Source organism: Schistocerca nitens, chromosome 3 (genome assembly GCF_023898315.1).
Source record: "Schistocerca nitens isolate TAMUIC-IGC-003100 chromosome 3, iqSchNite1.1, whole genome shotgun sequence".
In the NCBI taxonomy this organism is placed as follows: Eukaryota; Metazoa; Arthropoda; class Insecta; order Orthoptera; family Acrididae; genus Schistocerca; species Schistocerca nitens.
The window spans coordinates 925,351,592-925,364,032 of record NC_064616.1 but is presented as its reverse complement, the minus strand read 5'-3'; the positions used below and the strand labels follow the sequence as shown (position 1 = coordinate 925,364,032).

Here is a 12,441-nt window from a genome sequence, read left to right as displayed (position 1 = left end):
TGCGACGGATGGTCTCAGAGCGGGAGAACGGTGGGGCGAGTAGAAGCGGCTGTATCGTGCTGAAACCTCTGCAGGCAGCAGGGATTCACCTACGACGCTTGGCGCCAAGAAGCGTATCTTACATTATTTGAATTTATTGTTTGAATGTTAATATACATCTCCAAACGTGCTGCAGTCGTTACATGTGTTGATGACTTGTTAACAATAATTTCAATAATTTTCAATTAATACTCAGAAACTAACTGTAATTTCAGTTACTATTAATAGCCATTGTGGACAAGATAAACCAATCACGGGCTTACCCTGAGCGGGCCGGCGCCAAACTACAGTATTAGGATAACTCGTTACGAGTTTACGATCAGTTTCCGAAGAGACAACACGTGAATCCGTGTATGAAGTGGGATCTCATTTAAAAGGAAATAACTTATTGGAAGTTGTCTCGGGTGATGTACATACGCGATCTCACGCTTATTTTATGATCATGTGGAGGAGTTCACGATCAGTTTCCGAAGTGGTAACACACATGACTCAGTGTGTGAAGTGCGATTTCGCGTTAAGAAGGAACAATTTGTTAAAAGTTGCATCGAGAAACGCGCAAGTGTGATCTAATGCTCATCTTAAGATTGTGAGAAGTGTTATCTATGATTAGCATCCAGAAATGTTGCTGTGGACATTAATAGTGGACAGGCTTTAGGAATCTTTTTCTTGGTTTTGTGATACAATGAATAAAAAAGATCAAGTGGCATCCTGTTATTTCGCAATTATCATTTTAGCAGCGTTGAGATTTTCGCATACTGCCACTTTTTTATGCACTGTTTAATGCATGCACTTTAGAGTCAGCGGTAGGCGGAGAAGAAACCAATTGGGACGCTGACTACGAGTTATCTTTACAAGATAAGAGGTAAGCAGGTTGCCTCCAATTGTGCTAGGAGATTTGGGCGTGGATGTTACATTCAGGAATTCACCATGTATGATGCACGTGGCATATATTTATGGTGGAAAGTGTAACATTCAGGAACACATAGATGTTCATAAATATTACACCTTGCATACCCTCATAAATATGACATAGTGTAGAAAGGAGGTCGATAACGTGCATCTTTACTTGTGCCTAACCTAGCTTAAAAGATCAAGCGTCGGAATCAATATATAGCAAAACAATACATAGCGACTGGTTGCTGCTTCTGATAGAATTGTTCTGTGTATGGAAGAATTGATGGTATTCGTAACAGACTACCGACAAACGCAAAGAATACATCGTCGGTTCAATAAGTTTCCGGGGCAAGTTTCTGCCAGAGAAACAAGTGGCGTTATTACTCGAGTAAGTAGGGAACTACGTAGACTGAAGTTTCCTGTACTAACAATAATTTTTTGTCGTGGTTGATAAACAGTCTGTTTCGAGTACACGAGGTCTGCGATGATGCTTGTTTATTTGTTACCGTTGTTTTCTGGCCCATACCCGCGTTACTATGTTTTTGAGCAAAAGAGGAATAACAGTCCTTAACACTCCACGATTCATCTAATTTGGACCCATCAGAATTTGTGTTGTTCATGCTCTTGCCAAAACTCAAATTTGAATTCAGCGGAAAGTGTATGACAAGGGAAGGTTACCATACTGAACTACTACGATGATAAGTTTTTTATCATAATTTTGTATTTTATTTAGAGGAAATCCAGTAAGTTACTGAAACTTTGTAATGTCAAAAATCGTGTGGTACTGCGGTCAGCTCCTTTGAAAATCTTTAGTGCTTTAGTGTAGCTACCAATTTTGATTGTTACTAGTCATTATCAGGCACAATAAGTTTTTCAATTGCAGTGTGTGTGTGTGTGTGTGTGTGTGTGTGTGTGTGTGCATGGATACATATATGACGTTTCATTTCATTGTGCATAACGTCACAAACACGAAATAGGTAACATAACTAAATATGAAGGTTTTAAACATTGTTTATTGCTGTTAATCGAGGTTCAGACGTGAAACAACGATGGTGCTCCAAGAGCTGACAAGTTTCCAGAGGTTGAATGCGGTGTACTATTGCATTACTGATATAGTGGACCTTTTTCACAACGTTTAAATTTTATGTTTTCACTTATAGCCGACAGTTCGTGTTTTCGAGGTTATGTGGAATGAGATGAGACGTCATGAGTGTGTACACACAGGCAGTGATTGAAAAATTTCTTTGCCTAATAATGATTAATAACAACCGACGCCGGTAGCAATAATAAATGTTTCCATAACAGCTGACGATGGTACATGATTTTAGACAAGTACCTACAAGTTCCGGGCACCAGCTACTGTAAACTACTGTAAAGCTGTCATCAACCAAAAGGTTGGTTTTGAACAGAATATGCTTCATCCAGTGCTTTAGGTGGGTGGGAACGGCGTTCCCAGGAATATTTATGCCAAACCATGTCTACATCAATTTTATTACAATCAATAATCATGAAATTTGTTGAACGCAAGGTAACTTCTGTTTCCCATGACTGCAGTCTACAGCTACATTAGTGCGATGCTAGCGGTACAAATGTCAACTCCGTTTTCGTTGGAGGTTGGAAATGGTATTAGTACCCGCATTTGTGAAGTGTCCAATGTGGTGATTGAAGAATAAGTAACTATACTTTTGTATCATTTTCTTATTTCGCCATCATGAGTTTGATGAAGTGGCTGAAGAAAAAACCAACCACATAAATGAGAAGTAAACTACTGGGCGGTTCAAATTAAACTGACAGTATTTGAGTGCTCCAGTGTGGGCTGTTTACATCGCAGGACACTGAAACATTGTAGGTATGTTCATTAATCGTTGCGTCCGAGGTGTGTATGCTGACATAAATAATAGTTCCACTTTCTGCCACCAGGTGAAAATATTGCGCTGTAAGCAGTCAGAACGTGGTGTGGGCGCAGGTAAATGATCGATCAAAGACGTGATAACGGTGGTTTTGGCATGTTTATTACTATGTGGTCACATCTGTTTAAAATGGTCTATCAACTCAGCAACACGCTGTATCCATTACAAGGTTGGTCGACAGTTGCTCGCCCTGTATCCGGTGTAATCAGAGTGATATGTCGTCGAATGCTATCATTCAGACCATAAATAGTACGGATACATCCCTGACAGACACAATCTTTCAGATACCCCCACAGTCAGAAGTCACATGGATTTACGTCAGCAGATATGGAAGAGCACACAACTTGAAATTGCCTATAGATGATGTGGTCGTTACCGAAGATCTTTCACCTGGAAAGTGACATGTCGTGTCGCCCCATAGTGCATGAAAATAGTGATGTGCACACAGTTGCGATTTTGCAAAGATGAAATTATGTGTTGCACAAAGAGGTCCTTATAACGTGCAGATGTCACTCTGCACCTAATAGGCATGTCAGGTGTCTTGTTCCCGGAGAAAAGCGGGCCGTGAATGAAGGAGTTTATGAAACCACACCGCAGAGTCACATAAGATGAGTACAGTGGATGCTCCTGCAAAGCATTGGCGGAGCAGAACTCCATATGCGACAGTTCTGTGCATAAAAGCCATTGCGTTTCATACGGAAAACTTCTACCTTCATAACCCTTAACAACAAGAGCCACTTCTCAAGAGACAACAAAGCGTGTCGCCAAGCGACAAACAGCATACTGACGTCAAAACGGGAAACATTTCGTATTATGACAGCTTACAACGCCATATTTTCACCTTGTGGCAAAAGGGGAACTATTATTTTTCAGCACACTCTGCAAACGCACTGATTAATGAACATACCTACAATTTTTCAGTGACCTGTGATGTATACAACACACACTGCAGCACTCGGAACACTCTCAGTTCAATTATAATTACCTGGTAGCATTAGAAAGCAGTGTGTTGAGAAATTAAAAAGCACACGTGTTACTGAAAATCAGTGACTGACTATGAAGAAAATGATGCAGATGTGGTGACTTGCGAAACTTCAGATATTCCAGATTGTTGGAATGAAGAACAGTACAAATATTTCAGAATATTCGTGGCTTGAAGTGAAGAACAGATTTCTAGGATGCCATGTTAACAGTGAAATCAATGCACTTTTCAACAAAAGAAAAGAAAAATCTAGTTTGAGGGAAAAAATTCGTGTACATAAGACTCTGGTTTCCAATAGAGCTTGTGAGTCAATAAGAACTGAAGGCAACAAATGATATCTCGGTAACACTGGAGACAACATGAGTGCTAAACTTTCAGAAGTTATGGTTGAGATATAATACTATGGAACTACTACATTAAAGGTACGTTCCCACACATATTTTCTTCCAGTCGAAGCACTGGCTTCAGCTACATGTACATACATACCCTGCAAAACACGGAACACAGCACTGAAGAGGGTATGTAGTCCCAATATTATAGATTTTCTTTCCTATCCCATTCGCGTAGTGGGCAAGGGAAAAATGACTGTCTGCATGCCCCTTTATACGCCCTGATCTCTCATGATCCTTGTGTGTGTATTGTGTATTGAACCGGGGACCTAGAAACGACTGAGAGACTTTGTCTCGCCATAGCCCTCAGTGGTTTACAACTCACAACAGGCCACAGCAGTCCACCCACCCCACCGCTGCCCCACACCGAACCCAGGGTTATTGTCCGGTTCGGCCCCCAGTGGATCCCCCCTGGGAAGTCTCATACCAGATGAGCGTAACCCCAAATGTTTGCGTAGTAGAGTAATGATGGTGTACGTGTACGTGGAGACAGTGTTTGTGCAGCAATCGCCGACATAATGTAACTGCGGCGGATGGAAAACCGCCTTAAAAACCATCCACAGGCTGGCCGGCACACCGGACCTCGACAATAATCCGGCGGGCGGATTCGTGCCGTGGACCGGCACGCCTTACCACTCGGGAAGCAGCGCGTTAGACCGCGCAGCTAGTCGGGCGGGCTCTCATGATCCTCACTCGAGGTATATAATGGAGGCGAAGGTTCTCTTAATTTAGAGGTTTTCGTGGTATCCACACGGTCTTTCTTTGAAGGATTTCCTTTAAGGTTCCAGAGCATTTCTGTTATACACTCCTGGAAATGGAAAAAAGAACACATTGACACCGGTGTGTCAGACCCACCATACTTGCTCCGGACACTGCGAGAGGGCTGTACAAGCAATGATCACACGCACGGCACAGCGGACACACCAGGAACCGCGGTGTTGGCCGTCGAATGGCGCTAGCTGCGCAGCATTTGTGCACCGCCGCCGTCAGTGTCAGCCAGTTTGCCGTGGCATACGGAGCTCCATCGCAGTGTTTAACACTGGTAGCATGCCGCGACAGCGTGGACGTGAACCGTATGTGCAGTTGACGGACTTTGAGCGAGGGCGTATAGTGGGCATGCGGGAGGCCGGGTGGACGTACCGCCGAATTGCTCAACATGTGGGGCGTGAGGTCTCCACAGTACATCGATGTTGTCGCCAGTGGTCGGCGGAAGGTGCACGTGCCCGTCGACCTGGGACCGGACCGCAGCGACGCACGGATGCACGCCAAGACCGTAGGATCCTACGCAGTGCCGTAGGGGACCGCACCGCCACTTCCCAGCAAATTAGGGACACTGTTGCTCCTGGGGTATCGGCGAGGACCATTCGCAACCGTCTCCATGAAGCTGGGCTACGGTCCCGCACACCGTTAGGCCGTCTTCCGCTCACGCCCCAACATCGTGCAGCCCGCCTCCAGTGGTGTCGCGACAGGCGTGAATGGAGGGACGAATGGAGACGTGTCGTCTTCAGCGATGAGAGTCGCTTCTGCCTTGGTGCCAATGATGGTCGTATGCGTGTATGGCGCCGTGCAGGTGAGCGCCACAATCAGGACTGCATACGACCGAGGCACACAGGGCCAACACCCGGCATCATGGTGTGGGGAGCGATCTCCTACACTGGCCGTACACCACTGGTGATCGTCGAGGGGACACTGAATAGTGCACGGTACATCCAAACCGTCATCGAACCCATCGTTCTACCATTCCTAGACCGGCAAGGGAACTTGCTGTTCCAACAGGATAATGCACGTCCGCATGTATCCCGTGCCACCCAACGTGCTCTAGAAGGTGTAAGTCAACTACCCTGGCCAGCAAGATCTCCGGATCTGTCCCCCATTGAGCATGTTTGGGACTGGATGAAGCGTCGTCTCACGCGGTCTGCACGTCCAGCACGAACGCTGGTCCAACTGAGGCGCCAGGTGGAAATGGCATGGCAAGCCGTTCCACAGGACTACATCCAGCATCTCTACGATCGTCTCCATGGGAGAATAGCAGCCTGCATTGCTGCGAAAGGTGGATATACACTGTACTAGTGCCGACATTGTGCATGCTCTGTTGCCTGTGTCTATGTGCCTGTGGTTCTGTCAGTGTGATCATGTGATGTATCTGACCCCAGGAATGTGTCAATAAAGTTTCCCCTTCCTGGGACAATGAATTCACGGTGTTCTTATTTCAATTTCCAGGAGTGTACTTTCATGTGGGCCATATCGATCTGTGACGATCATAACAGTGTATCTCTGAATTCGTTCGATGTCTATTGTCACGCCTTGACGAGGGCTCCAAACACTGGAACAATATTCTAAAACTGGTCGCAGAATTGCCTCGTATGCGATTTTCTTTAAAGATACATTGCATTTTCCCAGAATACACCCGACAAACCTAAATCTTCTATTCCCTTTCTGTAATACTGATTTTACGTCGTCGCCCCATCTCATATAGTTTCTTAGTACTATCGCTACATACGCGATTTGACGTTCTCGTGATGTTCACAATCTTGTAATCAGATACTACTGTATTATTTCTCTTTGTTACGGGCATTATTTCACATATATGTATAGCTCAAGGGAGCTCCCATTGCTAATATCAAGCGAAAAATATGTCCGACTCCTTTTTTATGATCGTACTTTACTAGGCGTGGGATTGGAGGCGGAATGCCGTTGTGTCCCTCCAACCTATGAAATGACACTTAGTCATTTCTAGTGGGAAATATGGTTTAACTTGGACTCCGAACCATAGTGCAAATCGGCAATTTTCACACTACAAAACAGTGCCAAAGGTGAAAGAAGTGGAAAGTTACAGATAAAAATCCTCGGAATGATCGGGGGATCGAACCCGAGACCTTTAAATTCGTAGTCAGACATTACCGCTGAACCACCGCAGCAGAAGGGACGAAACTATGTGTAAATTATAGGTAGAGTAATCAAAGATCCCCGAGGTCGATGGTGTCAGCTGTAGTGCTGAGTCGGAAGCGGCTGGCTAGATGCCGGGAAGGAAGTGCGGCGCTGGCGGCTGGATGCGGGCGGCTGGATGCTGGCGGCGGGCGGCGGGCGGCGGGCGGCGGGCAGTACCTGAGCTGGACGAGCAGGCCGGCCGCAGGGAGCGGCGCGGGTTGTGCTGCGAGTTGTGCGGCTGCGGCTGCGGCTGCTGCTGCTGGGGCTGGGGCGGCTGGGGCCCCGCCGAGCGGATCTCTCCCGCCTGCTTCAGCACCTGGTACGTCGCGTCTACCTCCTCCTCTGCGCGCCGCCCACCAGGTCCACAGTTAGTAAACGAGCACCGTTACTGGTTACTGGCAGGGCAGCTCAAAAAGGTAACGTCAGTAGGACATATACTGGCGGAAATTGAGAAAGGAACACCCAGAAGGATCGCGACAGCTCGCAAAAGGAAAGAGGCTGACACATACGCACCCCGCCGCTTGCGGGTCTGATGGGCTGACACAGACACTTCCTGTCCTTCGTTTGGGTACGTTGTAATGTTTCTTAATTTTATCCATTGTTTTTCAGTGTTTCGTCCGTGACTGTTTTACGTTCGTAAAATGAAGAACTAACCGCCTTCAGTCACAAGTTGCGTTTACTTAATGCACTATGCATTTCGAGCCCTGGAGGCTCATCTTCAGGTGCTTTTTAGTGATTTACATCAGGTTTTTTAGTTGTTTGCCTGTTGATATTTCATTTTTGTGTTACAACATGGTATATTATAGATATCAGTTTAACAGCGTTAATAATATGAAACCAACTTACAGTTTAACATTGTATGATGTCTGCTTCTGTTGTGCAGTTGGTATACACAATACACATCTTTAATTTTGCAGTACATACTGGGATATATACACAGTCACACACTTTTTCGCACATTGTAGTAGCAGAACGTAAACATGCCAAAGATTCTCGTTCATACAGATGTTCTACTTCTAAATATAACCGATTTTCTTGTTTCACAGAAGATAATACGGTATAGTATTACTAGTACACAGGTATTATTAAAATAATTATTTGTCACCATGTTGTAGGTTGTCAGCTGTTTGTACTATTATAGATTTGATTCCTCAGGAAAAAATAAACTTTTAAAGGTGTAGAAAAAATTGTGGCTGTTAATGTTGAATGATGTGAGGAGTTCTTCAAGTTCATCTTTAGTGCCATCAACTCATTCCACAATAAAATAAAGTTCACAATAGAGCATGAAACAAATCAATCCATAAATTTCTTAGACCTCACAATTGTGAATGAACAACAAGAACATAACTTGTACATTTACCGAAAACCAACCTACACTGCATTTAGATCAATGTTGAACAGGGCACATACATTACCTTTAAAACCCAAAACACTAACACAAGAAATAGATACTATCAAAATAATTGCAGTAAATAATGGTTACTCTATAAAATCAATTGATAAACTATCTAGAAAAATTCAGACCAACATCACTCACAAAAACACTGAAATGAAAACTACTGACACAAAACAAATCTTCACAAGCATTCCATACTTAGGCACAATATCACAAAAAATAAGCTAACTTATTCAAGAAACCAATATTAAAATATCTTTCTCCACAAACAGCAAACTTGGATACCACTTACCTCACACAGTGAACACAAACAAGCCAATAACACAACACAGTAGAATATATAAATTACAATGTAACAGTTGCCTTGCATTTTACATAGGAAAAACTGGAAGAACCTTCCACACACGGTATAAAGAACACACCGACGCCTTTCGACTAAACCATTTTGAAAAATCTACAATAGCTAACCACATGTATATTAATAAACACAGACTTGACGACATCCACAACAGCCTAACTGTGCTTCATACAGAACCAAACAGTAAAAAACTTATTCTACTAGAACAGTTAGAAATAATGCTACACAAAGAAAAATATTCCGAAAACTTGTTGAATGAACAAACAGAGTTTAATACCCACAATTTTTTCTACATCTTTAAAAGTTTATTTTTTCCTGAGGAATCAAATCTATAATAGTACAAACAGCTGACAACCCGCAACATGGTGCCAAATAATTATTTTAATAATACCTGTGTACTAGTAATACTATACCATATTATCTTCTGTGAAACAAGAAAATCGATTATATTTAGAAGTAGAACATCTGTATGAAGGAGAATCTTTGGCATATTTACGTTCTGCTACTACAATGTGCGAAAAAGTATGTGACTATGTATATATCCCAGTATGTACAGCAAAATTAAAGATGTGTATTGTGTATACCAACTGCACAACAGAAGCAGACATCATACAATGTTAAAATGTAAGTTAGTTTCATATTATTAACGCTGTTAAGCTTATATCTACAATATACCATGTTGTAACACAAAAATGTAATATCAACAGGCATACAACTAAAAAACCTGATGTAAATCACTAAAAAGCACCTGAAGATGAGCATCCAGGGCTCGAAATGCATAGTGCAGTAAATAAACGCAACTTGTGACTGAAGGCGGTTTGTTCTTCATTTTACGTTGTAATGCCTATACCTCTTCCTGAAACCTTCCCTGACAACCAAATCTGGGGCCAATTACAATGGTATCTGCACGTTCTTAGCCCATCTCTCTAGCCGTGGTAGCAAAAGCTGACCCGGAAGTTGGCTCTCGATTCGGAGGTAGCCGGTTCGAATACTGGAGCCGTATCAAATTTTCACCTCCACAATATAGCAGACAAGGGGATGAGAGATGATGGCATAAAGTTCCAGATCGTCAGACTTTGCGCTTACACTCAGTCGCAAAAGTATTCGGACAGCAAGTAACAGCGCATAATTTTGCAGTTTGTCGCATGAAAAAATACAGAAATTGCACTTTGTAATGTATTTGGGACTTTGGGTACAATGTCGCAACGTGAAACACGCGTCAAATATGAAGAATTGTTGTTGGACATGTGTATGTTACGTAACATTTCCTGAAAACGGCATGGGAAGGTGCAACAAAAATATTCGGACAAAGGCGGACAACGTGAGAGAATAGTTCATTCCGAGACGCACAGAGGGTGAAGCGACTGCAGTGTGTCCGACATTCCCGAGAGACGATAGCGATGATTAGTAAACACGTATCGCAAGCCTATGCAGGTCGACGATGGGACGCAGAGGGAAGTTTTCGACGTTCGAGCAAAGGCTACTTGTCGTTTATCATCACGCGAAGGGGAAAACCTGCAGGGAAATTGCCGCAATAGTGAACATGAAGAACAGTACAATTCACGACATTATTAAACGATTCGAGAAAAAAGACCGATTGGAATTCCGTTGCAGTACAGGACGGCCACAGACATTTTCACAAAGAGATGAAAGTGTGATTGTGCGAAAGGTACAACAGAATCCGAAAATATCTGCCACACGAATTCCAAGTGAGGTGGAGGGAGACCTTCGTATAAAAGTTCATCCCGAAACCGTGCGGAGAGTACTACGACGATCGCAGTACCATGGTCGAGTGGCACGGCGAAAGCCATTAATAAATGCAGTGAACCAGAAGAAACGTATGCAGTTTGCGAGGGAATACGCCGAATACGATCAGGCTTGGTGGAATCGGGTGATATTTTGCGACGAATGTAAATTTACATTATGGCAAAGCGACGGAAAGGAAAACGTGTGGCAAAAGACCAATGAAGAGCTGAACCCCAGGAACCTCAGACCAACAGTAAAGTTTGGAGGTGGGAGCATCATGGTGTGAGGATGCATGTCCGGCAATGGGGTGGGTGATTTAGTGTTCATTGATGATACGATGAACAAGAAAGCGTATTTGAATATACTGCGAGGACATTTGACGCAGAGTGCACGACATCTAGGTATTGCGAACAACTTTCATTTTTATCAGGATAATGATCCCAAGCATACCGCGCATATTGTACAAATGTGGTTGCTCTTCAATTGCCCGAAAGTATTGCACCCCCTCCCCAATCACCAGACCTTAACCCAATCGAACATTTGTGGGATAAATTGAAACGGATCCTCCGCGCGGACAACATCTATACGGAGGAGAACTTGAAAGACAAACTGCGCCAAGAATGGGCAAATATAGACCCAGATTTCACGAAAAAACTCGTGGAAAGTATGCCTAGTAGATTGGAGGAGGTATTGAAAATGAAAGGTGGACCCACAAGGTATTGACATTTTCGTCGTACAACTTATGAACATTTATTGGACAGTGTCCGAATACTTTTGTAGCAGCAGGGTGTGCAGGTTGTTTCATTTTTGTTGTTAATTTTTCTGTTATTTATGTTTTGGAAACGAAATAATACAATAATTATTTTGTAATTAATGTTGCTACGCATATATATTGCTAATAAATATGTTTGGGTTTCATAGTCAGTGTTTCTCGAGTACTCATTGTGAAACTTCCCACTGTCCGAATACTTTTGCCACTGAGTGTATGCCCTGGATTAAATTCCATACCTCTCTGCTGTGTTGGCACGTGACACTGTCGTCGGTGACTCATCCATCGGATGGGGACGTTAAGCTCGGCCTTGGTGCTATTCGAGAGGATTGTGTACTGGCACTGAATTTTACCCTTTCCTTTCTTTCAGTAAACAAAATAAACGTAGCACTACACTGTAAACACACCTATTACAGTTCACAGGAAGGATGAATAAAATTGCCTTCAGTCACAACTTTTTTGGTATTTTGTTAAATTACATGATGCCTTTCGGCACCTGTGGGTCCATCGTCAGGTGCAAATTGTCTGCCAGGCACTTAAATGTGATTTGCAGAGTATCCATGTAGATGTAGATAGTTTGCATTTGGTCTTGTATGATGTGAAATGCATGTTCCTATTATGTTAAAGCTAGACGTTAGGATTTGTATTTCGCTAGTCATATGCGGAAGAATGGATCATGGAGAAAACACTAACAAACTTGCCGAACAAACAAGGAAGAACATTTTTTACCTACAGGGTCAGAATACATTCATTCTACTGTCGCACATCACGTCACTTAAGGTGCACATTTCTTTACACATTTTAAAAACTGTTCCTATATGTGATATGATCAATGATGAAGTTTATCACATAGTGTCAGAAATCTGAGTATAAAGAAGTTGGAATAAATTTAAAATAAATCTTTAAAATTACTAACATGACTAGCGAAATCTGTCTTTTCGTTTAACATAGATTCACGTTTTTTGAATTTATGGAGGTATATTTACAGCTGTTCTAACAAATTTAGCTTCTAACAACTGGATTCATTGCG

The 12,441-nt window shown here is 43.0% G+C and overlaps 1 protein-coding gene across 1 annotated transcript in view; it reads right to left on the bottom strand.

The window, feature by feature from the left end:
• LOC126249492 (uncharacterized) overlaps positions 1-12,441 on the bottom strand; it is a 1,087,724-nt gene that overhangs the window by 160,346 nt on the left and 914,937 nt on the right. Inside the window, exon 13 of the mRNA XM_049951143.1 lies at positions 7,320-7,484. Within this exon, the coding sequence (XP_049807100.1) occupies positions 7,320-7,484 (165 nt within the window). The remainder of the gene's footprint in view (positions 1-7,319; positions 7,485-12,441) is intronic.